The 25,577-nt window shown below is 52.8% G+C and overlaps 1 protein-coding gene across 2 annotated transcripts in view; it reads left to right on the top strand.

Moving 5' to 3' along the window:
• NOTCH1 (notch receptor 1) overlaps positions 1-25,577 on the top strand; it is an 85,830-nt gene that overhangs the window by 42,275 nt on the left and 17,978 nt on the right. For both annotated transcript variants that reach the window (XM_065418973.1, XM_065418972.1), the window contains 13 exons: positions 5,322-5,584; positions 6,365-6,703; positions 13,270-13,392; positions 13,808-14,041; positions 14,593-14,748; positions 14,950-15,135; positions 16,075-16,188; positions 17,855-17,968; positions 20,450-20,683; positions 21,116-21,226; positions 22,713-22,905; positions 23,937-24,082; positions 24,516-24,629. In XM_065418973.1, the coding sequence (XP_065275045.1) occupies positions 5,322-5,584; positions 6,365-6,703; positions 13,270-13,392; positions 13,808-14,041; positions 14,593-14,748; positions 14,950-15,135; positions 16,075-16,188; positions 17,855-17,968; positions 20,450-20,683; positions 21,116-21,226; positions 22,713-22,905; positions 23,937-24,082; positions 24,516-24,629 (2,327 nt within the window). The remainder of the gene's footprint in view (positions 1-5,321; positions 5,585-6,364; positions 6,704-13,269; positions 13,393-13,807; positions 14,042-14,592; positions 14,749-14,949; positions 15,136-16,074; positions 16,189-17,854; positions 17,969-20,449; positions 20,684-21,115; positions 21,227-22,712; positions 22,906-23,936; positions 24,083-24,515; positions 24,630-25,577) is intronic.

The following is a 25,577-nucleotide window of genomic DNA, read 5'->3' as shown; positions in this document are numbered from 1 at the left end:
TGACTACCGACAGCCAGTAGCTTGTCAGCAAATCCACGAATTTGCTCATGTGGGGAAAAGGAAGCATTGAATGAGTTTGAAGAGTGATCGAATTCTTAAATATTGACATGTGGGGAATTGAGAACCAAAAAAAGGGTTTCAGGGCCAGAGTCTCAGCTGGTGTGAATCAGCATCTCTCCGGTAATGTCGGCGGAGCTATGTGGACTTACGCTAGTTGAGGCTCTGGTGCTAACCAATTTAGTGAGCTGTAGTGCTAATATTTCTGGCAACAGCCATGGGGATTCTGATCACGGCTCCCCGCTGTGAGTAGCTTTATTGAATGTGGCTGTTAAAAGCATGTGGCCAGAGCCCGGATCCAGTGCCTGTTGAAGTCAGCGGGTGTCTTTCCATTGACTTCAGCGGGCTGCCGATCAGGGCCCAAGAGCTACAGAACTAGGCCTCTCCGTAACTCACTAAAATAAACACAATCTTTCTCCGAACTCATTTCCCCCAGTTACAGCTTTGATGGTCGCCACATAATGTGAAACAGGCAAATGTCTGGAGGAGGAATTTAACAGGGTGGGCCAAACTCTGCTCTCAGTTACATCCGTGTAAATCTGGAATACCTCAATATGCCAGGTCACCCCGCCGCTGTCTGCAGAACAATGACTCTGGAATTACAGCTGCGTCACCAGGCTCAGGATCGAGCCCATGTCCCTCACATTTCTACCATTTCACTCCTTATGAGCTCCCTTTCGGGGGGAGTGGGGGGCTGCTGATTAGAGTCTGGCAGGGCCAAGGCAATGGAGTAAAGCTCCCTTTGAAGCGCAGTAATGCGAGCGTCCCAGTTCAAAGAGTGAAATAAACAGCATCTTGTGTTGAAAAGGCCAAACAAAAGGTGCTGAGCCGGGCGGATTTGTGCCAGCGAGGTGTTGATGAGACTTGTCTCCAGAACCTTCTTTTGAAGATCAAGTGCCCTCCCTCTTGCCTCTGAAAGTTTTTCTCCATCCCACCCTTCCCCCTTGTTGTCATCAGCTTGGAGGGGTCCCTGCTGCAGGTCGTTCCCAACAATGGGGTTAATTGAAATCCAATTGTTGTCCCCTCTCCCCCCGCCCCCTTCTTGTTTAATTCATGAGTGAATCAAAGAGAACAATGGGGTGCAGACGTAAGGGCGAACCCCACTTCGTTGCAGGGGATTCATCTTTGCTGGGAGGATCTGGGAGTATGGGGCAAAGGGAATCTCTTTGAAGCATTAAGCCTGGTCAGTTACTGGGGGACCGGGGATACCACAAAGCAAACGTAAGCAGCCACTGTTTGTGAGTCAGGAATGACAATCTATTCCATGGGTAGCATTTCAATCCCCTGCTCCGGCCAGCTGCTGAGCGCCATGAGCTCCTGCCCACCGCAGTGCTGGTTGAAGTTGCTCAGCCCTCTCGCAAGGTCACCATTTCACAGCTTCCATTTTCTGCTGGGTTTTATCCATATTTATTTGGGGCCAGATCCTTCCTCTCCCCCCCCCCCCCCACTCTGAGTAGCCCTTTACCACGTGAGCAATCCTGTTGATTTCCGTGGGGTGAGGTGCAGAGTAAAGTCACCAAAACAATCCATGCTTTGATCTCGTGCTTGTCAGGAGTAGATCTCAGCGTTTTCTAAAGGAGGTCAGTGTCGTTGCGCTGTGTGAGTAGCAGGGGCAGAATCTGGCCCTTATTTCTTCATCCTCTCTTCCTCCCTGCCGTCATCTCTGAAAGGCTGGCTTATGTTAAAGCACCTAAGTGTTAGGTCAGGAAACACTCCCCATTTGCAAGCCATTCCCATCACCTGGTTTTGTTTTTTCATGAGCCAGTTGGCTTGGACCTTTTGGCTTCTGGTAACAGATGGTTGGGCCAGTGGCCATTTCATGTGTCTTTTTTTAAAAGGCCTTCATGCTGAGATAAAAATCAGGCATGTGTTTGTTTGGCCTCTCCCACTGCTGGAGAGAATATGGCTTTGGAAAGTGTTTATCTTCAAGGAAGATCGGAGCAGCTGTTTAGGAAGACTGTAATGTAAGAGAAAGGATAAATATGCCACACCTGTTATCCAGGCTCAAGCTGAGCTCTTGTTTGCCAATGCTGAGATACGTTTGACTCTGATTTCTGCAAGACAGAGGGATGTTGGGGAAGCTGTCAGTTGTTGATGAAACAGTAATACTGCCACCGGACTCCTTGTTAATACTGTACAGTTTACATAAAGCTAGAAGGATCTCAAAGCACTTTACATGAGTGTTGTGGCCCTTTTGGGCCTCCATCCAGCCAAGCACTCAAGCACATGAGTAACTTTAATCACATAACTAGTCCCATTGACTTCAGGGAAATGACTCGGGTCTTAGCGTTATACACATGCTCGAGTGCTTTGTTAGACTAGGGGCAAGGGGCCCCTGATCGCAGATCATTCTGAAGGCACTTCGCATGCGACCCCTTTAAGCTCTCTGCTGTCAGGTTGCAAGTGGCCAAGATCTTGAGATAAAGTGGTGGAATGAAGAGCACGGTTGGAAAGGCCAGCTGTATGTTTCGGGGCAGGAGGGTGGAAATTGACCTGTCAACGTCAAATCTGGCTTCCTGTTCAGGAGAGGGCGAGGGAATCTATCCAGGACAAAGAAACATGTGGGTACAAAGACCTCCTAGCGCTGTTCAGAATACTCTCTGCTGTCCCACAAACCCTGATTGGGTCTCTAAAGGGACTTCATCTTATGATTGCAAGGTGGCATTGTAGTTAAACATCCAAAGGCCTTGTGGACAGAGCACTGGACTGGGACTCAGGAGACCTGGGTTCTATTTGCAGCTCTGCCACTGGCCTGCTGGATGATCTTGGGCAAGTCGCTTTCTTTTTCTGTGCCTCAGTTTCCTCATCTGTAAAATGTGGATAATGACGCCGACCTCCTTTGCAAAGTGCTTTGAGATCTACTGATGATGAGTGCTACATGAGAGCCAGGTGTTACTATTTTGCAGGTCTCTGCATGCTACCCGGCTGGGGCTGGCATATGTTCCATGCTTCTCTTTCATCTTACCCTTCTCTCTTAGTGTGAAATTCGCCCTTGTCCAGAGAAGCCGGCACAAGGCCTGTACCCACGTAAATCTTCACATTAGGCCTCAAGTGGTCCGTTGTGCTGGCTCTCTATACAGGGAGGAATTTCAAGCAGAGTGAATATATATCACACACACGTATCATCAGTGCTTGGGTCTCTTTGATCCTTAGACTTGCATAGTTCCATAAAAAAAAAATCAATAAAATGGTATTTCCAGCAAACATGCGCTATGCTAACTGGCATCCCTTAAAGAAATAGACCCCAACAGCTCTGATATTGATTAGGGACAGGAGAGGGAGTTGGGGATTGTTCTTCCTCTGCTCAGCTGGTTTGGGAAAGGCAATTCGCATAGATCCCAAGCTTCAATTATTCGGTTGTGCTTCAAGGGGGTCGGAAGATGCCCCGCAAGCTCTTTGAAATCTCAGTGATTTATGGCACTCCTGTGCTCTGGAAAATGTTGGAGACAGGTGGCAAGGGATGGGAGCGACAGGGTGTGTGTGAAAGTGATTCTCACGCAGGCATGGAAGTTGGCAGCTTTGTGGGCTGCAGGGAGTGTGTTTTTCTTTCTCTCCTCCACAGCAGGCTGCGGGGGTAATCAAAGGTGCCCATGAAGGGACGGGGAAGGGGAGAAGCCAAAACAGAGGCTGTAACTGAAACCACATGTGCAAAAATTGTCCTAAGATAAAGCAAGCCGGTGCTATGGACCAAGCACAGAAGCCTATCCCAGGCTTTAGGAGGGGAAATGCCCACTCAAGCTGGGAGCACAGGATCTGTATGCTCAGTGTTAGTCTAAATGCCTTTTTACAACACATCTGAGATGGGAAGTAGACTCTTCTCTGTCTGATTTTAGCACAGACCGAACTTCTCCCTTTCTTTTCCCCTGCACAAGCCACCTGGCTGTCTTGTACCATGTGTATTTAACCCCCTACAGCCTGCACTGAGCTGCCAAAAAAGGGAGCTGCTGTTTGCCCTCTGTGTGCTTACTTTGTTTTTAATGATCAACGTGTAACTCCGTTTGAGACGAAACCCGGCGTGATGGTCACACCCCACACGGCAAATGTTTCTTCTCTGCTCCGTTAGCATTATAATTAATAAACCTGCATATGACTGTAGTGCCTACAGGCCTGGATCAGGATCGGAGCCCCACTGGGCTAGGGGCCATAAGTGCCAACTCTGTGAGTGCTCTGGGGCTGGAGCACCCACAGGAAAAAATAGTGGGTGCTCAGCACCCACTGGCAGCCCTGAGGATCAGCTCCTCCCCTCCCCACTCTGCCCTCCCGCCCACCAGCAGCACGTCCACCTCCCTCCCGGCACCTCCTGCCCACCACAATCAGCTGTTCAGCAGCATTTAGGAGGTGCTGGGGGAGAGGGGGAGGAGCAGGGGCAGGAAGAGGCGGGGGGCGGGGGTGGGGGCAGGGCAGGGGTGGGAAGAGGCAGGGTGGGGAAGGGTTTGGGGGGGAGCGGGGGTGAGGCCTAGGGCAGGAGGCAGGGCTTTGAGCACGCCCCGGGAAGTCGCAGCCTCTGCTAGGTGCTGTACAATCATGTGATTACATGGTCCCTGTCATGTGGCGCCTGCAATCCAGTCTGCACAGGCAGACTCCATACCAGTCAGTGAGTCTCTTCACAGGAGCAGGGGTCCACCTGGATGGCTCCGATTGGAAGGGGGTTAGGTGCTGTCTGACTTGCCCGGTGGCTTTGTCTGCGGTTTTCTGGCTGTGAAATTCTGGACGGAGGCTGCACTTGGGAGAAGGAAGAACCATCCTAGGGATGAAGAAAAATGTCTCCTTTTACTTTTCCCTGCCGTCAGACCTGGCACCGCGGCACCAGTAGGAACTAGCTCACTGCCACTGCTCTTGTGTGAGCAATAGTCCCGAGCACACTCCACAGAAGGAGCTCACAGCACTTCCTCCACACTGATTAAGCCTCATGATGCCCCCATGTGGGAGGGGTGGGACCAAGATGCTTCTTTGGTGCTAAAAGTTTGGCCTTATCCCCTTGTATCGTAGCCTGGTTGCTATCAGGGAATAAGGCACCCGAGGCCGCGTGTTTCCAGAGCCCATCTGCACCAATTGAAATGTTGTTTGTTGCATTGCTGTGTCTGCGGCTGGCCTGTCTGAGAGCTCACCCCTGGCCTTTGCAGCTAAGAATTTAGATACACAAGAGAAATGGACCAAATCAAACCCTTTCCCCTGCCTTGCCGGCTCTCTGCAGGGGCCGCTTTATCTTGGGAATGGTGGGGCGGTCTAACTGACTCGGACATGGTGTCTTTTCTTCTCCCCAGATGCAACAGTGCCCACGTAGGCGACCGGTGCCAGCTGCCAAACCCCTGCCTTAGCTCCCCGTGCAAGAATGCCGGCACCTGCCACCCGGTCATCCGTGGCAATGCTGTGGACTACACCTGTTCCTGCCGCCTGGGCTTCACGGACCGGCTGTGCCTGACTCCCGAGGAGAACGCCTGCCTCAACAACCCCTGCCGCAATGGAGGGACCTGCGACCTGCTCACACTGACTGAGTACAAGTGCCGGTGCCCTCCGGGATGGTCAGGTGGGGCCAGCACACATACCTCCATCGGGGAGCCCCGAGAGCCCCACTGCCCCCATCCCCAACACACAGGGGTGGGATTGTTGTAATGCCCTGCATGGAGCAGAGTCCCCAAAGCCAGGACTGGCCTTGGAAATCCAGGGTGAGGGGCATTTGCAATGCCCGCTCCCACGTAGCAGCCCCCATCCGGTCTTCTAAGGGGGCTCACTGCAGCTGGTCAGGGGCAGGAGGGTCCATGCAGAGTAACGCGGGGTGCTTCCTCCTGCCCCCAGGCAGCGAGTGTGTTGCCGTCCTCGGGAGACCAGGTCTCCTACATGGCAGTGCTATCCAGTGCCTGTCCATGGGAACGAGTAGACAGCGAAAGGGCTTAGAAACCAGCCTCGAAACTCCTCCAGGCCTGTACCTACAGGCTCCAGGGCAGGCAGCATCGACTCCATCCTTTGTCCTGTCCGCTCTGCGGGGACACGAAAGATCCCTCAGCCTCTTTGGTTAGTGGAGTGGCTTGTCCCCTTCTCCTCTTACTAGCGTGCAGCCGGCCAGGTGTCGTGCGGGAGCAGCGTCTGTACAGCTGGGGCGCGCTTTGGGGTGAGAGGTGCTATCAAGGTGGGGAGTGTGTGTTGTGAATGAAACACACCTCTGTGCAGACTGAATGCCAGTGCAGGAGGAGCCCAGTTCAGCCACCGGAATCCCAGAGAGGCGGCAGGATTGGGGGGCACAGGAACCCACAAGGGACTCTGCATCTATCTGCAATCTCCAGCCCCACCCTCTTTGTTCGCTCCCCAGGAAAGACCTGCCTGCAGGCAGATCCCTGTGCCTCCAACCCCTGTGCCAACGGAGGGCAGTGCGTTCCTTTCGAAGCCCATTATGTCTGCAAGTGCACCGTGGGCTTCCACGGGGCCAACTGCAAGCAGGACGTGAACGAGTGCATCACCAGTCCCCCCATCTGCAAGAATGGCGGGAGCTGCACCAACGAGGTCGGGACCTACCAGTGTTCCTGCAAGCCAGCGTACACGGGCCAGAACTGTGAGCACCTCTATGTGCCTTGCAACCCCTCGCCCTGCCAGAACGGGGGCACTTGCCGTCAGACCGGCGACACCACCTACGACTGCACGTGTCTTCCAGGTACGGCCGGCCTTTCTCACGCTTTGGCCATGGGGCTCCAGTGGTGAGGGCACTCGCGTGGGTCTTGAGAGATCAGGGTTCATTTCCTTGCTCTGCTGCAGACTCCCTGTGTGACCTGGGGCAAGTCACTTGAGGTATGTCTACACTGCAGTTGGGACAGCACCTGTAGGTGTAACGGAGCTAGCTTTGACTGAGTTAGCTTGCTAAGGGCAGGTCTTCACTACTCGCCGGATCGGCGGGTAGTGATCAATCTATCGGGGGTCGATTTATCGTGTCTAGTGTAGACGCGATAAAATCGATCCCCGATCGCACTCCCTGTCGACTCTGGAACTCCAGCTCGCGAGAGGCGGAAGCGGAGTCGACGGGGGAGCGGCAGCGGTCAACTCGCCGCCGTCGTCACGGCCAGGTAAGTCGACCTAAGATACGCCGACTTCAGCTACGCTATTCGCATAGCTGAAGTTGTGTATCTTAGGTCGACACCCCCCACCCCCCCGCTAGTGTAGACCTGGGCTAAAAGTAGCAGTGGAGCTGCCAAGTATATACCCTGATCGAGGGGAGGAGGGTGGCTATCCCCTGCTGATGCAGCTACACTGCTAATTTTAGGAAACTAGTTCAGGTACGTCTACACATACTGCAGTCGTACTTCCCAATTGCTGTGTAGACAGACCCTTAGTTTCGCTGTGCTTCAGTTCCCCCTTTGTAACATGGGCAATAACAGCACATCCCTACTGCACAGGGGGGCCGTGGGGATAAATACCATGTTAGATTGTGAGATGCTGAACTACGACATTGGTGAGGGCCATATAAACGTCTCCGATCGGTAGATTTGTCTGAGTTGCCATTCATTTTGGAGGACTGATTTTCATCCTATTGGGCCCTGAACTATTGAGATGCAGAAAGCTCAGCAAATTCAAAACCTTTCCAAGTAACTACAGGGCAATGTACCTGCAGTGACCACTCGAGGGACCGAGAACAACCAACAGCTCTAACAGAGGTGGAACAAAGATGTTCTCAGTAAGTCTGGGCGCATACTTTGTGGCAGCCCCTAATGACGGGAAATATCATCCGAGAGCTGATCTCCAGCTGGAAATTGACTCCATTAGCTAATCTGGAATAGTTATTTCGGTAGAAGCGCCTGTGCGGACCCTCTTACTCCAGCCTACGAATGCCTTTTTCTGATTTAGCTTAATCCACTTCTAAAGTGGCACAATTATTGTGGAATAGCTAGTTCGGTCAATTTCCAAGTGCAGACAAACCCTGATAGGAGAGGCCTCTTGGCCTGAGTTGGCGCAGGGAGACCCTCCCCGTGCTCTCTGCTGCCCCTGCTGGGCAAACCACGGAACAGCACAGATCGGTTCCTGTAGGGGGGCTGGAATAAATGACTGTGAAAGGGGAGGATGGGGCGGGAGAGAGAGGGAGGGAAGGAGTGGGGTTACCCACTCTTGGTTAAATTCATCCCTGTGCAGAGGCAGTGGGCCCAGGCCTAAGCCAGTGAGGATTTAAGTGGAGTACAGGTGTAGGGCTAACTCCTCGCCAGTCAGGGAGATGAACGCAGGTCTCTGAACTCAGAGAGTCCTTTCGGTTCTGTCGTGCTGTGGAGGTTTTCACCGCAGCACGCTGGGGTCAGAGCCTGAGCAGCTGGAGGGGAACTGGTTGCGCTTTGCTCATGGCTGTGAGACAGCTCCCCGGCTTCTGCGGCAGCGAGGTGCTCGCGGCCAGACGGAATGAAATTTACAAACTTCCTGCCTGTCAGCAGCCTGCCCCCAAGAAGGAGCTGCGGTTAGGCTGAGGAGGCCGAACAGCAGGAGAGCTTTGTTTTCAGGAGGATTAGTCTGGTTTCTCACCCAAACCGGCCTCCTCCACCTGTCTGAGGCAGACGCAGCGAGAGGAAGCATCTGCCCAGTCACCCCCCGTTGGAAAGACACTATCAGCCGTGTTAAGCTGCCTGGGAAATCTCTGTGCGGTGGAGAGGGCTCGAGGATTTTTAATCTCCTCTTTTCACAGATAAACCATGATAGGGTGGATACTTCGGGTGTGAAGATGATATAGTGATTAGAGTGGGGGACATGTGTGCAGGCTCCCCCTGCTTCTCTTCCCGGCTCCCTGGGGGAGTGACACTTAGTGGTTAGAGCAGGGAGTGCGCTATCAAGACCTCCTGGGTTCTATCCCTATCTCTGCCGTTGACTTGCTTTGTGGCCTCTCTGTGCCTCAGTTTCCTTCTCTGTAAAATGGGAATTATGATATTTGTATAGCAACATGGGAATTACCAGACTAGATCAGACCCCAAGTCCATCTAGTCCAGTGGCCTGTCTCTGACAGTGACCAGCAGCAGCTGCTTCAGAGAAAGGTGTAAGTACCCTCCAGAAGGCAGATGTGGGATAATCTGCCCTCGGCCTAGCTCTCATCCTGATCTCTAATAGTTATATTAGTTTTAGCCCTGGAGCATGAGGTTCAATATCCCTTCCACAATGTACTACTTCCCTGCCCAGCTTCCCAGGGCTGTCGTGAGGCCCCTGTCATCCATGTTCGTCAAACAAGAGATGACCTAAAACGACAGAGCTATAGATTAGCTGCCTATGTGACTTAGAACAGTAGAGATTTCTCCTGGGCCAGATAAGTGAATGAACTTCCAAAGCTGGTGAGAGCTGGGAGCAAGTTCTGATAGGCGTTGACTGCAGGGAGCCAGGAGCACCCACCAGAAGTTAGCAGTTAACTGGTGGCTGCTTGGAAGGATGGCCATTTTAGCGCTGTACCGGTTATTGTGAGGGGAGAGGAGAGGGCTTGTGGTGCCCCACTGGCCCCCTCAGAACTGGAAAGGAAGTCTAGCTGTGGCTAGCCAGCTTCCTGCAAGAAACCAGCCTGCCTTGTGCAGCAGTGAAATGTGTTATCTCAGAGAGCGAATCTCTACTGCAAGGGGGACGGGTGAGGAAAGCATTAGCTCTTTGACATCCAGCTGTGACTGGAGGGAACTGCTTCCTAGGGATTTGAGTGAACCCTTTATTGGTTTGCCTCCCATGAAGTCCAATGGCCAAATATTAACATGCAAAATAACCTTGGAGCTATTAGAACAGGAGTACTTGTGGCACCTTAGAGACTAACAAATTTATTAGAGCATATTAGTCTCTAAGGTGCCACAAGTACTCCTGTTCTTTTTGCGGATACAGACTAACACGGCTGCTATTCTGAAACTTGGAGCTATTGAATGCTCTGGTAACCTCTCTGTTTGAGGCTGATCCTGCCAGGTGCCAAGCTCCATTGAGAGCCTTCAGCACCTCGCAAGGATCAGGCCAGCCGAGGCATGTGTCTTGTGAAGCAAACACTGTATCAGATGATTCTGGCCGAGGCATAAAAAATTGAGGGCCATTTCTCATGATAAGATACTCATTGATGTGCTGGCTTGTAGCTCAGCACATTTTAAAACAATACCCTCTTTTAATTTAAAAAGAGTCTGTCTATTCAGAGTCTTTTACAGCCGAGCTAATCTAATCTGTGTTATCATGCCTTTGCCTTAGTACCTAACCCTGAATTTAAAGTAATTGCAGCACTAATTACTCATTCGGATGGTTCAAAATGAGTTAATCCTGGTATCTAGGACGTTACAAGTTATTGCCATTCATGCTCAAATCTGCAGCTTAAAAGCTAGGAATGAATCAACATTATCTGCTTTGGACTTCTACCAGCAATCATAAATAACTGTTATTGCATTTCATTCAATACGGGGCTGATGTTTGTGGGAGGAGAACAAGGCCGTCATTTAGAGAGAGGCTCAGGACATGGCTGGGACGCAGGTACTCGTGAGTTCTAATCCTGCCTCTGACCTGCCTTGGGCAACTCACTTAAAGTCTCTGTGTCTGGTTGTTTATCTGTAAAATGGGAACAATGTTACTAAATCTACTTCTCTGGTGTTGGGTGGAATGTGAGGGGCCTGATTTTCTACAGGTGCTGGGAGCACCCACAGCTCCAGCTGGCATCAGTGGGAGCTGCAGGCGCTCAGCACCGTGGAAAATCAGGCCCTTTAAAAGTGCTGAAGGCATGTCCTGGGGTCAAGGACCCTGCAAAGTGGAAGGGTCCCAGAGATCAGGGCCTGAGCCTGGAAGTCTACACTGCAATTAAACAGCCCTGCAGCGAGCCCAGGTCAGCTGGCACCGGCCAGCCGTGGGCATCTAACTGCAGCATAGCCATACTGTAAGTAGTGGAAATAAAACCAAAGCCGTGGGTCCCGTAGACCTGGATCATCTTTGTTACACAAGATTATCCAGAATATTTTGGGGACAGCCGAAACATTTGGATGAGCTGGAGAGGCACGGATCACATGAGGGGATGCTACAGGGCTGTGTTCGCCTGGGGCTGTGTTGTGTGTGTACGTCTCATTAATGCTCCAGGGTCCCCGTCACAGCCTGGTTGTATCCACGCTTGCAGCCCTCTGAGTGGGATGTCTGTAGTGCAGTCCCGGGGGAGCGGGGGGTGATGGCAGCTCATGTGCCTGCACCCCAGCTAGCTGTAATTAGGGTGACCAGACAGCAAGTGTGAAAAATCGGGACGGGGGTGGCGGGTAATAGGAGCCTATATAAGAAAAAGACCCAAAAAGCAGGACTGTCCCTGTAAAATCGGGACATCTGGTCACCCTAGCTGTAATGTAGCTAAGGATTCTGGAGCAGTGAAGCTGCAGCCGCACGAGCTTCAGCATGGCTGGGCTATACATGCCTGCCAAGAGCCCTGGGTAATTGCTTGCACAGCTAGCTTGTGTTGCTCCCGTAGGTGAGCTCTCCAGATTAAAGCTAGCTCGGCTGTGTCTACATGAGCTGCATTTACTCCTGCCCCCCCCGTGATTGCAGTGTAGACATACCCTCCTGGTCTCTGCAGAGTAGCCATCTGGACACACCGTTCATTTCAGTAGTTTCTATAGTTAGTTGTGTCTGGTTTCAGCTAGTGGCTGACTAGGTGAGCACAGAGCTAAGCGGAGAGCTGATCACACCTGCAGTATATAGCCTCAAACCAGCCATTGCTTCAGCCTAGCCCAGGTCGACAGCATGGTTTTGGCCGGCTGGCCGAGCCGCTGTAGAGGAGCCAGTCTGTGGTGCACAGTGTTTACAGTAAATACATCACTTAACCCTGTAACAAGGACAAGCGACAGTTTAAAATGTTAACAAGCCGGGGAGGGGGCCCTGCTTGACAGAGCTGCTGATAAGATCCTGGCCTCTTTGTTTTGTTCCGCCCACCTTGGGGAGCTGGGAAAGGTCAAAAGCTGTTCAGTTGCCCTGTGTGTCCTGCTATGGGATGAAGATAATTTAAAAAAGCCCCAGCCTGAGAGTGCAAAGAAGAGTGCTGGGATTTCGGTAGCATTGGCAGCCTTGATTTCATGTTGCAAGAGTCTTAGTGGTGAAGAATTTTCCCTGGGAGGAAATATTGGCTATTAGCCTCATTAAACGGGCTATTAAAATGCAGTGATTCAGAGTCCGATTCTGCAGCCCCTTCCGTGAGTGATCCTCGGTCGCATGGGCGTGCCGTGAAGTCAGCAGGCTGCACTCAGGAGTGAGGGGCGTGCAAAGCAAGGCCCCCGCCTAGTCCCTGTGAAGGATCAAGGTCCTTATTTTCAGCGGTGCCATCGATCTGCCACTTCTGCTGAAGCCAGCGGGAGCTGCGAGTGCTCGGCGCCTCTGAAAAACAGGCCCTGTCCTGTGGAAGTCCTCATCCTCGGCAACGGGTGGGAGGAAACTGGCTGCTGCCTCCAAGATTCCTGCAGTTCCAGAGCGAGATTTCTTCATTCGAATGAACCTGCAGCTCATAAATAAGAGGGGAATGGAGGTGTGACGGTGCGGCTTTCTTCAAAGCCAAGGGTGAAGAGCTGCCACAAACAGTCAGTGCGCGTTAATTAGTAACCTGCGACAGGTTGGACTTGCTGTGCAGCTCAGAATGAAAAGACTTCTTGTTAGTTATTGCACAAGTCCAAGGGAGGAGAGTAATCACTAACCAGCAGTGATGAGGCTTTCCAGCTAACATCTGTGTCGCCGTAGCAGTGACATACAGCTTAGCGCTGCATTAGGGAGCAGACAGAGTCACCTGACATATCCATGCTACAAACGCTGCAATATACAAAGCCCAGGTGAAGCCTGATTGAAAATCGGGAATGAAAGAGAAAACGTTGGCCTGATTCTGGTCTCACACCATTAAATTAGGCTTAGGCAATAAAGGCTGCAGGATTGGGCTCAGAGTGTCGCTGAAAGCTGTGTATCCTAGAGCTGAAGCATGCAGCAGTTTGTTGCAGTATGGTCCCAGGGGAAAGGGGAACGGGGAGTCAGAGAGGGAGGAGGGCATTTTGTTCAGCTGGGAACAGAGGCGGAGCTCAACCCAAACCCTGCAGCCAGACACCCCCAGTCTTTGGCACAGTTCACATTGGATGGAGGCGGTTGGTACCTATCTCAGCACCTGCATCCTGCTGCGGATAGCCAAGCCTATTCCTGGGGTGTGGGAGATCAAGCTCCAATTAGCTCTGTGGCGTTCCAGAGGCTGGGACTGGTTGTTTTCCTCCAGAGCAGAGAGTAGATCTAGGTGTTTCCTTTCCCCAGGTTTTGCTGGTCAGAACTGTGAGGACAACATTGATGACTGTCCTGGGAACAACTGCAAGAATGGAGGCACCTGTGTGGATGGAGTTAACACCTACAACTGCCAGTGCCTTCCTGAGTGGACAGGTAAAGCTGGGGCTGTGGAGAGAGCATGGGGGACTGGGTGTGTGAGCTTAAGGAGCAGGGACTGCAGAAGACAGATCATGCTGCAGATGAAGCAAATAGCAGAAGATCCATTGACTGAATTGGGAGCAGAATTGGGGCAGATGTTACTGCCACTGCACAGCTTGCTGCATGCCATAATGGACGTTGGTCTGGTCCATTAGGGCTGATCCTTTGGACTATCCAGTCCAGTATCCTGCCTCTAGCAATGCTTCTGAGGAAGATGAAAAATCCCTGCATTGTACCTAGCTCACTATGCAGGGCTGTCCATGTGGCGGGGAAGGCAGGAGATTCCTTCCTGACCACTGTGGAGAGACCAGCTCATGCCCTGGAGCATGATAGTTGGGTTCACTAACTATGATATTCCTCCCCATTGCAGGCCAGTACTGCACTGAAGATGTCGATGAGTGCCAGCTCATGCCGAATGCCTGCCAGAATGGAGGAACGTGCCACAACAACCACGGTGGCTACAACTGCGTCTGTGTCAACGGCTGGACCGGCGAGGACTGCAGTGAGAACATTGACGACTGCGCTATGGCTGCCTGCTTCCAGGGTGCTACCTGCCACGACCGGGTGGCCTCTTTCTACTGCGAGTGCCCACATGGCCGCACAGGTGGGTGATTGCAGGTTTAGTGTGATACATGGGGATGGAGGGAAGTGTGTGCAGCCAGATTAAAGTCCAGTGGCACGTTCAGGGGACTATATCCTGCCCTGGCAGCAGAGTTGACTTGATCTAATAGTTCTCTGTTCTATAATCCTTGGGCCACATTGATCTCTGGTGTAACAGCACTGGCGTCAGTGGAATTACACCAAGGGGAATTTAGCCCTTTTCCTTCATCCAGGATAAAAGAGCGCATCGGTCATTGGACTGGGAGTCTGGAGACCTGGGTTCTTTTCTCGGCTCTTCCATTGTCCTGCTCTGACCGTGGGCAGGCTACTTCCCCTCTCTGTGCTTCTGTTTCTGCCACTGTCGTCTGTCTGGTCTGTTTAGATTGGGAGCTCTTTGGGGCAGGGACTGTCTCTGACGCTGTGTTTGTACAGCGCCCGGCACAATGGGGTCTGCTCTTGGCTGGGGCCTCTGGGCACTCCCCTCATACAGAGGTCGGAGACTTGCCTCCCCAGCTCTACCCTGACAGGTGTGTGCGCGTGTGCTTTGCTCGATAGGCTTGCTGTGCCACCTGGATGACGCCTGCATCAGTAACCCCTGCAACGAAGGCTCCAACTGCGACACCAACCCTGTCAATGGCAAAGCCATCTGCACCTGCCCCTCGGGTTACACAGGCCCGGCCTGTAACCAAGACATAGACGAGTGCTCTCTAGGTAAACGCAGGGGCTGCCAGCTTTGGGGGTTGTTTCTAAGGAAATGTCGGGGGATCGGGCCCAAGCTGAGGTTTGGTTTAAAAATACATAAACGGGGCGGGGAGGTTGTGTAATGCCCTGTGACCCCCTTGCATCCAGACGTTGGGGCCGTTAGTAGAGACTGTCTAGATGGGTTTTATCAACGGCACTTGTCATTTTTAGGAGCCAATCCTTGTGAGCATGCTGGGAAATGCATCAACACCCAAGGGTCCTTCCAGTGCCAGTGTCTCCAGGGGTATTCGGGCCCCCGCTGTGAGATCGATGTCAATGAATGCCTCTCGAATCCATGCCAGAACGACGCCACCTGCCTGGACCAGATCGGTGAATTCCAGTGTATCTGCATGCCAGGTGGGTAGAAGGGCTGTCACTTTTCTCTCTCCTAGACCCCAATCCTGATCCTTGGCCCTGGGGGGGAGCATGGTTTACTTTGAGAGGACACCATGGGCATGCAGATCTGATGGCAGGATTGTGGCCACCACTTGCCAATGAGTGATTACTTTGCACGGAAGTGTGATTATTTGTAACCTTACCATTAGTGTTTTTGAAACCTTCTAGGAACAGGGACAAGGGAGGTTCCTTGGGCAGGGGAAATCCTGCTGTGGGGCATTTAAAAACCCTCCAGCTGGAAGTCCCATAACTAAACCTGAGAGCCCACAGGCCCTGACATCAGCAAACTGAGCCCCTAAGTGGAGAGACCTCCAGTGACATCAGTGGGCTTGAGTCAGAGCTCTGATTTGCAGGGAAGGTCTGTGCAGGTGGAGGTGGGAGGCGGGAGGCTGATTTTTGTCAGGGAATGAAGCTTAGAAGAAAAATCTGCTGCAGGGTTTGTTTTTCTTTCATTAAACTTCCTTGACGATACTGCGGCAATAGGAATATTGGGGATGGGTGGGGAGATAGAAACCAACGAGGGCGCTGGGTGCACAGAGAATGCAGGATCGGGCCCTTTTTATACAATGCCTCTTACAAACATAAGATTTACCAGACTGGCCCACACTGGGGTCCGTATCCTGTCTCCGACAGTGGCCAGCCCCAGCTGCTTCAGGGGAAGGTGCAAGTACCCCATGATGGAGATTTATGGAACACCTTGCCCATAGAGAAGGCTTCCTGATGACTCCCATCAGCCACAGGTTGGCTTTTGCTCTGGAGCATTGCAGGCCACTGTCCCGTGTTTCCCTAACACGGCGGGCTACATCCATGCCTGGCGTCCCTCGCTGCAGGCCTGCAATGCTCAGCATGTGGGTCTTTTGCTGCAAACTCTGAGAGGCACTTTGGATCTCTGACTCGCAGGTTACGAGGGCGTTTACTGTGAAATCAACACGGACGAGTGTGCCAGCAGCCCCTGCCTGCACAACGGGAACTGCATCGATAAGATCAACGAGTTCCACTGCGAGTGCCCCACAGGTACGGGGCGATCGATAGCATTGCCTTCAGCATAAGCCTTTGTAGTGGAAACAAAGTTGGAATTAATCCACCACCCAGAGGCAACGCTGGGCCGATGGATTTCAACCCAGCAGAGTGGGGCAGATCCCTGGAGCTCAGGGAAATAACGCTCCTTTCGTTTGAAGCCTCCTAACTTTGGCAGCCCGGATATGAGTCTGGAAACTTAAATGTGAGCACCAGGCGCATTCCAGGAAGGGAGGAAGGAGTGCCAACGGGATTTCTCCCTTAGACCCAGTAAGTGTGTGGGGAGAGCTGTCCGGGATCCTCTCTCCCACCCAAGAATCCCCAACGGCCTATGCTGGAGAGATTCTTGCAGATGATTTCAGCGAGCCCTGCAGGGCAGCGAGCTGGGTAAACTGGTGACTGGTGTATGTGTCCCACTGCCCCCTGTTGGCTGGAATAAGAGCTGCCCTACTGTGTGTCACAGGCCCTGTATTGTGAAGAGATTCTCCTTTAGCTCCAGAGATGGGGACACATGCCTCAAAGCGCAACAGTGTGCAGTGCAGTGACAGTCACAAAGGCCTGAGTCACCATAGAAGAACTGGTGTAAATCAGCATCTCTCCATTGCAATCTATGGAGTGCAACTGATTTATCCCAGAGCAGCACCCGGCCCTTTTCTGGTGTGAGGCCCAATCGGCCAGGTGAAAGAAGAGGCACGGAGGTTCCCTTCATGGCAGCCCCAGCCCTTTCCTCCTGTGGAGCCGAATCCTGAATGGAGCTGAGCGCCCACAAATCCCAGGGACTTCAGTGGGAGCCGTGTGGGTGGGAAGATGCATCGCAGCCCGCAGGCATTCAACGGGAGAGCCCTTCCCGCGGAGCGGGGCCTGCCCAGCCAGCGGGAGAGAGGAGCGAGGATTAAAAAAGCCCAACTTTGCACTTGAAAAGGCCCCAGTGTGGGGAGGAGGGGCGGCTGGGCAGAGGGGCCGCGCTGGCGGGTTTGAATAAGGTGTCAAAGTCAGGGGGTAGAGCAGAGAATGGGGAGACGGTTAATCTGTGAAAGGAGGTTTTGAAGTTCAGAGCCTTCGCTCCTCTAGAGATGTAAATAAGATGTGCTCAATGCTGGGTCACAGCCCCCCATCCAGCCATCACCATGGAAACCCCAGCCCGGTCTGGAAAATGTCCTCTCCTGCGGGGGAGCGAGGGTTCCTCCGGCCTCATGTGTGGGGCTGGGAAATACTCGGATTGTAAAGAATTGAGCTGGGGCGGTGGAGGGGGCAAACCACTGGTGGAATCTGCTAGCTGGAGCTGCATGTCTGTTTGCCATGGCCGAGCCCAAGGGCTGCTCGCCTTCTGCCCCGCCCCCCTTGCTGGTGATAGGAGCCATTGTCCCAAACTGGCGCGGAGTAAGCGCCCCTGTTAAGGGGTGAGGGTAGAGAGGCAGTGAATGGGGAACAAGAAGTTAATCCAGGTTGTGTCTGGGCTGTCGGGGTAAAGCCAGGGGTTCTTCATTCCTCTGCTCTAGCCGCCACCTCCTGCCCAGTGCAGACCTATCAACACCCCGCAGCCCCGTTAGTCCCATTCTCTCCGAGCCGGCCCCTGAAATGCTCCCAAGGAGCCGGTGCTCGTCCCAGCGCTGGCCTTGCCGGCGCAGTGCAAAACGAGCTTTCTCTCTGTGTTCTCTTCCAGGCTTTAACGGGCACCTGTGTCAATACGACATCGACGAGTGCGCCAGCACGCCGTGCAAGAACGGGGCTAAGTGCATCGACGGCCCCAACACCTACACCTGCGAGTGCACAGAAGGTGGGGAGACCGTTTGCTGACCAGTCAGAATGGGGTGCGGGTGTTGTCTGGCAGCTAGAATGGGGAGGCTGGGAACTGGGACTCCTAGGTCCAATTCCTGCCTCTGCCAGGGATTCGCTGAGAGATCCTGGATAAATCACCCTTTGCCTCAGTTTCTGCCTCTGTAAAATGGGGAGAATATTTAATGCTGAAGCGTTAATCAGGGCTCGATCCTGCTCCCGGTGAGGAGTTATGTGCCTGAATGCCATCGCAGCAGGATCAAGTTCTGGAAGCTTGTCAAGGGCTTTGAGCTGCTTAGGCAAAAGGTGCTATAGAAAGGCAGCATCTAGAAATAATGGGCCAGATTCCTGGAGTCAACCGATATCGGAACTGATTTAGTGCCTTGTTTAGACTGTAGGATCTTTGGGGAAGGGACTGTCTCTCGCTGCGTGTCCGTGCGGCGCCCGGCACAACGGGGCCCTGCTCTCGGTCAGTGCAGGGACTGTCTCTCGCTGCGTGTCTGTGCAGCGCCTGGCACAACGGGGCCCTGATCTGTCAGGGTCTGTAGGAACTGCCGTTATACCAGTAATGAACCCTACTTATAATCCCACCTGCCTGGGACTTGTTGTTTGGGGCCTGTCCTCTTCCCCTGTCTCTACTCCCCGCCTCCCAGGCAAACGCTCGCAAGACAGAGAAGGAGGGAAATAAAGCAGCCTCTATCGTCCAAACAAGGTGCAAGGCTCTGTGGGCTCGATGAGTGAAACCTAAGGAATGACTGGCCCAAACGATGACATGAGCCCCAGTGGCAAACAGTGGCTCTTTTGTGGAGCAGCTCCCGCCAGAAATCTTCCAGCTGAATGGCCTCTAATTAGTGTATTGCTAATGCCAAGCCCCGATGAAAAGCTGCTATGTGGGTTTCACGGAGGATAGTCAAAGCTGTACTTTGTCTTCCACGCCCCCGCCCCCCACTTCTGGGAGCGGAGTAGGGCCGGATAATGGCGAGAGCGTTATTATCTCCGGGTGCGCGCGCCCCTTCCCCCCTCGGATTCCATGACAAACGCACGGAGAGGCCGGCAGGCGAGTGAGGGACCGGCTCCTGCGCGGAGCCAGCTTAATGATGATCATTGTGTATCACCGGCACAAAGCCCAGCTCTCCTGGCTCTGAAAGGCCCTTTCGTTCGAGTGCGGGGGAGACGCTTTTGTTCTGTGCGCTCTGGCCACGTTCTCAAGCAAAGCCCCATTGACTCCTTGGGGCTTGTGCTCTCGCTGCGCTGGGGGAGCTTGGCTGGGAAGGGCGGTTATTAATTAGGGGGAGGGGGTAGCAGTTGCAAGGTTGATAGAGATAGGCTGGCTCTCCATGCAGCTTGGCATCTTGGGGCCCAGTTCCCCAAGAGAGGCTTCCACTCCCACTGAAAGCTAAGGGAGTGTGAAGCACGGGATTGGGCACCTGGGTCCTTATGCTAGAAGAGGCCAAGGAGCCGCTCGTCAATGGAAAGGAGGAAGGAACGATTGCCTAGTGGTTACAGCATTAGCCCGGGAGTCAGGAGACCCAAGTTCAATTCCCTGCTCTGCCACAGACTCCCAGCGTGACTGTTCTGTGCTGCAGTTTCCCTTCTGCACAATGGGAATAATAGCACAGCCCTGCCGCCTAGAGAGGCTCCATGCAGTGATGTTTGTGAGGTGTGCAGATACTGCAGTGACAGGGGCTTGACAAGATAGAAATGCTGGGATCAGACAAGTGCCTAGGTAGATAAAAACACTGTGACTGCATTAAAGAGCAACTCATGTCCACTGTCCAGTTCACCCAGAGGCTGGATACAATGGTGCCACCTCCCCCATCTCGCTATTTGCAAACCCATTCAGACTTAAGGTGGCTCCCTCCGACGCACATTGTGAATCTCTGCAGCCTGCAATTCACCCACTCACCCTTCGGCCTGGCTCTGTTTCCAGGTTCTTTAGACTGGACAAATGATCCCTACAGAGCTGCTGGCGTGACAGATCAGGCAGGGTTGGGACTGTGGCTCTCCAGTGAAGCCAGCGACTGTAGTCACACATAAGCCATACCGGCTGGCTCCGTGGCATGGTGGGTGGGGAATACCTTGGTCCCAGCCCATTTGACCCCGGGGGCGGGGGGGAAGGGATGAGCCAGCGTGTAGTCTGACTCCGCTGTGGTATCTCCAGAGGCTATGTCAGTGGGCACTGGACAGCACACTATCTAGGCGTGGTCGGGTGGAAATGGAATGGCTGTGAGGTTGTCTGTGGATGGCTGAAGGAAAAATGGGTAATCTTAGAACTTAGACTCCCTCTCTGTTCCCTCCCATAGCTGCTTGGGGAGGGGAGCCAGGGGCATGATGGGTCTGCTCTGAAGGGATTCTGAGCCTTGCAGCTCTCGTTAGGGGGTGGCGAGTGCTTGGCGCCTCTCAGGACCAGGCCCTGCATTAGGAGGAGCAAGCGCACGATGCGAGGCTCCCGCTCTGACTGCTGGCTTCTTCCCCATGGCAGGATTTGCTGGTGCTCACTGCGAAATCGACAAAAACGAATGTGACCCTGACCCGTGCCACTACGGGACCTGCAGAGACGGCGTCGCTGCCTTCACCTGTCTCTGCCAGCCTGGCTACACGGGCCACCTCTGTGAATTCAACATCAACGAGTGCCAGAGCCAGCCGTGCAAAAATGGAGGGACCTGCCAGGACAGGGACAACGCCTACAACTGCCTGTGCCTCAAAGGCACCACGGGTAAGGAGGAGTCCCCCATCTGGGGCACTGTCTTAGCAGTGAACAGGGCAGTCCGGGCTCTGGCAGGACTCCAGCTATCTGTCCATGAGGGGTGGGGGGGTGTGTGATCAGTCAAGGTGAGTGTGAACAGTTGGGTCGTGGAAACAAAACCAGGGGATGTGGAGCTAATTAAAGCTCTTGCTTTGTCTCCCAATGCCTGGCTGATTATGGAAAAGGCCTGTGGATTTCCTATGGAGAGGACAAGTTCTCCCAGCTTGAATGTCTATTTCAGAACCACCTCCACTCCTGGGGGTCTGGAAAAAACTTTCAAAGGGGGGGGGAGGGGAGAGTGCCTCAGTTCCCCACCCCCACTGTCAGTCTCTTCTGACTATATTTTGTCTTGTCAGTGAGGCCTGAGGCCTGTAAACTTCTTGTAACATTTTCCTCTTTAAGGGCCTAACTGTGAAATCAACCTGGATGACTGTGCTAGCAATCCGTGTGACTACGGCAAGTGCCTAGACAAGATCAATGGCTATGAATGTACCTGCGAGCCAGGCTACACCGGTGAGAGCTGCTGCTGGCCACTGGAGAAAGGGCCGGGGGCAGGATGGAGTGGGGAGCTCGCTATGATCGTAGGGCCGGATTTTCCCACCCAGCTTTAATCAAGCCCTCTGATTTGCAAGCTCAGTTGGGTATTTAGATGTCTGAATCCTCTAAATCCCACCCACAAACTTTGGATGCAGGGCCAGAGGCCAGTGGCTGGGTCTCTGGGGCCTGCAGACTCCCTTCCCTGACGCTGAGGCTGGGTGCAAAGAGGAGGTAACGGCAGAAGAATTTATGAAATGATGGATTATTCTTTCTATTATGGTAGGACCTAGAGCCCTAATCAGGGATTAAGGCCCCATTGCACTAGGCGCTGTACACCCATATAATAAACAAGTCCCTGCCCCAGAGAGCTGCCATCTCTACACTGGGCGGGAGATGAGTGCACACTGGAAGACACATTTATTTAGAGAATGTACAATGATTTCACCTCACTGCGCAGAGCGAGGCAGCTGCCCTGCTGGAGAGGGATGTGCGCCACGATTTTGGAAGTGGCTGGAGATCCTGGATGCCTCCATTCCTAGGGCCCCAACTCGAGACTCCTCAAAAGGACCAGGTTTTTCCGAGGGCGGGTGCTCGGCTCTTTCTGTAGAGCGGGCCCCATCAGCTGGTCTCCAGTTGGGCCCCAAAGTCTCGGATCACCTTGGAAATTGTAGCCTTCGCTGCCAGTCTCGGAGTGCTCCAAGCTTGGCCTAGCCCAGGCTCTAGCTGCGTCTGAAGCTTGCCTTGGACATGAGTGTAGACCCTGTCCCTGCCTCCTCGCCACAGCATCGGCTGGTCTATGAAACAAGCTATTCACTCTCCCTAAGGGAGGCGGGTGACTTAGCTGAGTCCAGGAATAGAGAGAGCTGAAAGCTGTTGCTTAGGCTCCTGCACCGTCAAATCCCATGGGTATCGGGTTGCTGCCTCGTCTAACTGGTTTGTTTGATCGCCGCTGGAAAATGCGTACGTCCTTTGATACGCACAGACCCCGGCTGGCTCCCTGCTCACCCGCAGCGGGGGCGGTAGCCTTGCAGAGCCTCTCTGCCCTATGCCTGCTGCCAGGGGCTTTGAATAGGGCCTTTCTTTGCCAGGCTGCCAGCAGGTAGGGTTACAGGCTGAGATTCCTCTTGCAGCCAAAGTAATGTCAGGGATGGCTTCGCTTCCACCAACTGTATTTAATTTAGAAGAGAGGCAAGGCAGGCACTGCTAAGTCACCTTGCCCCAAAGAGGAGTCATGCTGGTGGTTACCAGCCCAGCTGGGGCATGTACCTTTAGAACCAGCACTGCGTGGAGATTCCATCCTACCGTCCTTTACGCAGGCTGGGTGTCCCTTGCACTCTGGGAGTCTTGCCTACCTGCCCTGAGACCCCTGGTATTATTACTCCCCTGATGGGACATGTGAGAGTTCCCAGGATGCCTTGCATGCTTCACGGAGGTGACGCTTTTTGGCTCTTCCCCTTCCTAGGGAGAATGTGCAACATCAACATCGACGAGTGTGCTGGCAACCCGTGCCACAACGGCGGAACCTGTAAGGACGGCATCAACAGCTTCACATGCATCTGCCCCGAGGGATACCACGACCCCATGTGCGTGCTGGAAGTGAATGAGTGTAACAGCAACCCCTGCATCCATGGGAAATGCAATGACGGACTCAATGGGTAGGTTTTCAGGAAGCCGACAGCATGTATCTGTCCACGCCACTCTGTTAATGCACGTTCCAAATTCCAGCAGCACCCCTTGCTATTCCAATTTTGGGCCCCAGCACAGCTCTGCCGCGACACCCAAATCTTGCTCCGCAGCTCTCCTGCTTGTGAAAGTAGAGAAAGAACTGACAGGGATTTGAAGGGAATTTCAATGCAAACAGTCCCTTCTGTGAGCAAGAGTCAGGCTAGCTGTAACCCTAATAACGCAAAATTTGTAGAAGCAAGGATTGTGTGAGGCGAGTGGGAAAGAACTGGGTGAGAAGTAGTTGCGATCTTGTGTTAGATAAGTATGAAATGCGGACTATAGTCTAAATAGAGGTGAGAAAAATAAGATATCAGAATGACCTATGTATAAACAAAATGCAGCTGTTGCTCATTATTGTATGTAACAAAGGTATAAATGCTTGCTGTAATTATTTACCTAGAGAGAGACCTGTTTAGCTCTCTCTCTCCACGTAATTGCTAGAGATAATAAAGTATCTGATTTGCTGCACCCAACCTAAGAGTGAGAACTCGGTTTTTCTCCGACATGCTATTCCAGAGAGGGGCTCCCACATACAGCTCGGTCAGTGCACCCCATTGCTGATGTACATGGCTAGCTACAGGTGCAGCCCCTGGCTTCTACTGAGCAAAGACTGCCAAGCATCCTGAATTGCCATGGTGGTTTGGGGACTTGTAGAAATCCAGATTTGAACTTGAGATTCCAGGTGTGAAGAGCTGTAGTCCCCTGAGATCTAGCATTTGACTTAATGCGGGTCTCTTACAATTCTGGAATCCTGCAGTCCTATCAAGGAGCCTCTAAAGCGCCGGTTCTCCAACTGCTCAGTCATCCAGGATTAGCAGTGAGCTCTTTTCTCTGCTTCAGTGTGACTGGGAACTTGTGCTTCAAATAAGTTCTGAGGGCTACAAAACAAGGGTTGATTGAAGGGGTGGGGGGGATGAGTACAACTGGACTCTCTGCTTTATATTTTTCTTTCTAACAAAAGCTACAGGTGTGATTGTGACCCAGGCTGGAGCGGGACAAACTGTGACATCAACAACAACGAGTGTGAATCGAATCCTTGCATGAACGGGGGCACCTGCAAGGATATGACCAGCGGATACATCTGTACCTGCCGGGAGGGATTCAGCGGTAAGGGCTGTCGCTACTTTCTTACAGCTGAGTGGCGGGTGTGTGGGAGCTTTGCTTCTGTGGATAGTTCTGTGTGAATTTATTGTCTTGGAACACATGCTACGCATCTATGGGAAAGGCAACAATGGACGGGTCAGCACTGGGCTTTGAACCTGGGACCTTCTGCACTAAAAGTGCTGATCGCCACAACTTCAGCTAAAGGAGATACTCCTCTAGCTGGTAACAGTAGTAAATTCTTAACCTCTTATCTGGACCGGCCTCTAGAGGTAACCAGTGGGTTCTGTGTGCTATGTGTGCATCATTGCCTCATTCATCCCGTCCTCCTGTTCTTCTCTCTTGCTTTACCCATCATACCATTCCTCTTGCGCCAGAGGAAACCTCCATCATGGTCTAGACCGAGTTTGCTGATGTGTGTTTGGTTCTTCTAATTCAGGGCCCAACTGCCAGACCAATATCAATGAATGTGCTTCCAACCCTTGCCTGAATCAGGGAACCTGCATAGATGATGTAGCCGGCTACAAATGCAACTGTCTCCTGCCATATACAGGTAAGAAGGCAGCCTGTGCTGAAAGTTACACTGCAGCAGAACTGCTGCACAGGCTTTCGGGTCCTGCATCCTTTCCTCAAGAGAGATCAGCCCTGAAAAGAGAGTCACTGAGCAGCATAGCACTCTCCCTGCTCAGGCAGTACCGCACCAGTACCTCCGCAGGAGAGTTTTGCTATTGACTTCAGTGGGAGCAAGGTTTAGCCCATAATTCATAAAATACCAGTCTCCCTCCCTGTGGTGCACACACCATGAGCCATATCCTCAGCCGGCATAAGTCAAAGAGGCAGCGCTGACTTCCTTGGAGCTTTGCCAACTTTCATGAGCTGAGGATCTGGGACTGCATACAGGACATGATGGGGTGACCCGGGCAGTGCTTTGGCACAGCCAAACCTTAGAAAAGGAAACTCCAAGGAGCTTTCGGAAGCGGCAGGGCAGGATTTTGAACTTGTGCCTCGTCCCTGCCCCTTTCTTATGAATACAGAAGTGAAGATGTGGTTTGTGGGCTCTGGGCTCCCGTTCTCCTCCTCATCCGGCGCTGGGTTATTAATGAAAGCGTGTCATGGCTGCTCTGCTTTCAGTCCTGTCCCCCTTTCAGGGTCTGTTTTGTGAACAGCTCCTGTTTACCCACTGACACTCCTTTTGGAAAAATATGCAGCAGGTCGGGGTGCAGAATATGCTGTGGATTCCGTCGGGGGAGGAATTTCTGCTGACCTGATTCCTGTTTGCCAGTTTCCTGCTTCCTCTTGCACAAAATGGCAACATGTGCACAATTGTAGGAAGCCATGACTAGTTTCCTGTCTTCGCCAGTAGCCATGGGAACCAATGGGGGGAGGAGGAGAGTGGAAGGCTCTGGAAACTAGCAAAGGCCAACTTAGAAGATAACGGCTGACAAGGAAGATAACATTTTGGAGGGAATTTAGCCCTTGGCTGGTGTGTAAACAGGAAAAA

Source organism: Emys orbicularis, chromosome 18, assembly GCF_028017835.1.
Source record: "Emys orbicularis isolate rEmyOrb1 chromosome 18, rEmyOrb1.hap1, whole genome shotgun sequence".
Lineage (NCBI taxonomy): Eukaryota > Metazoa > Chordata > Testudines > Emydidae > Emys > Emys orbicularis.
The sequence above is the reverse complement of the archived record's forward strand: the minus strand, read 5'-3'. Positions and strand labels throughout refer to the sequence as shown.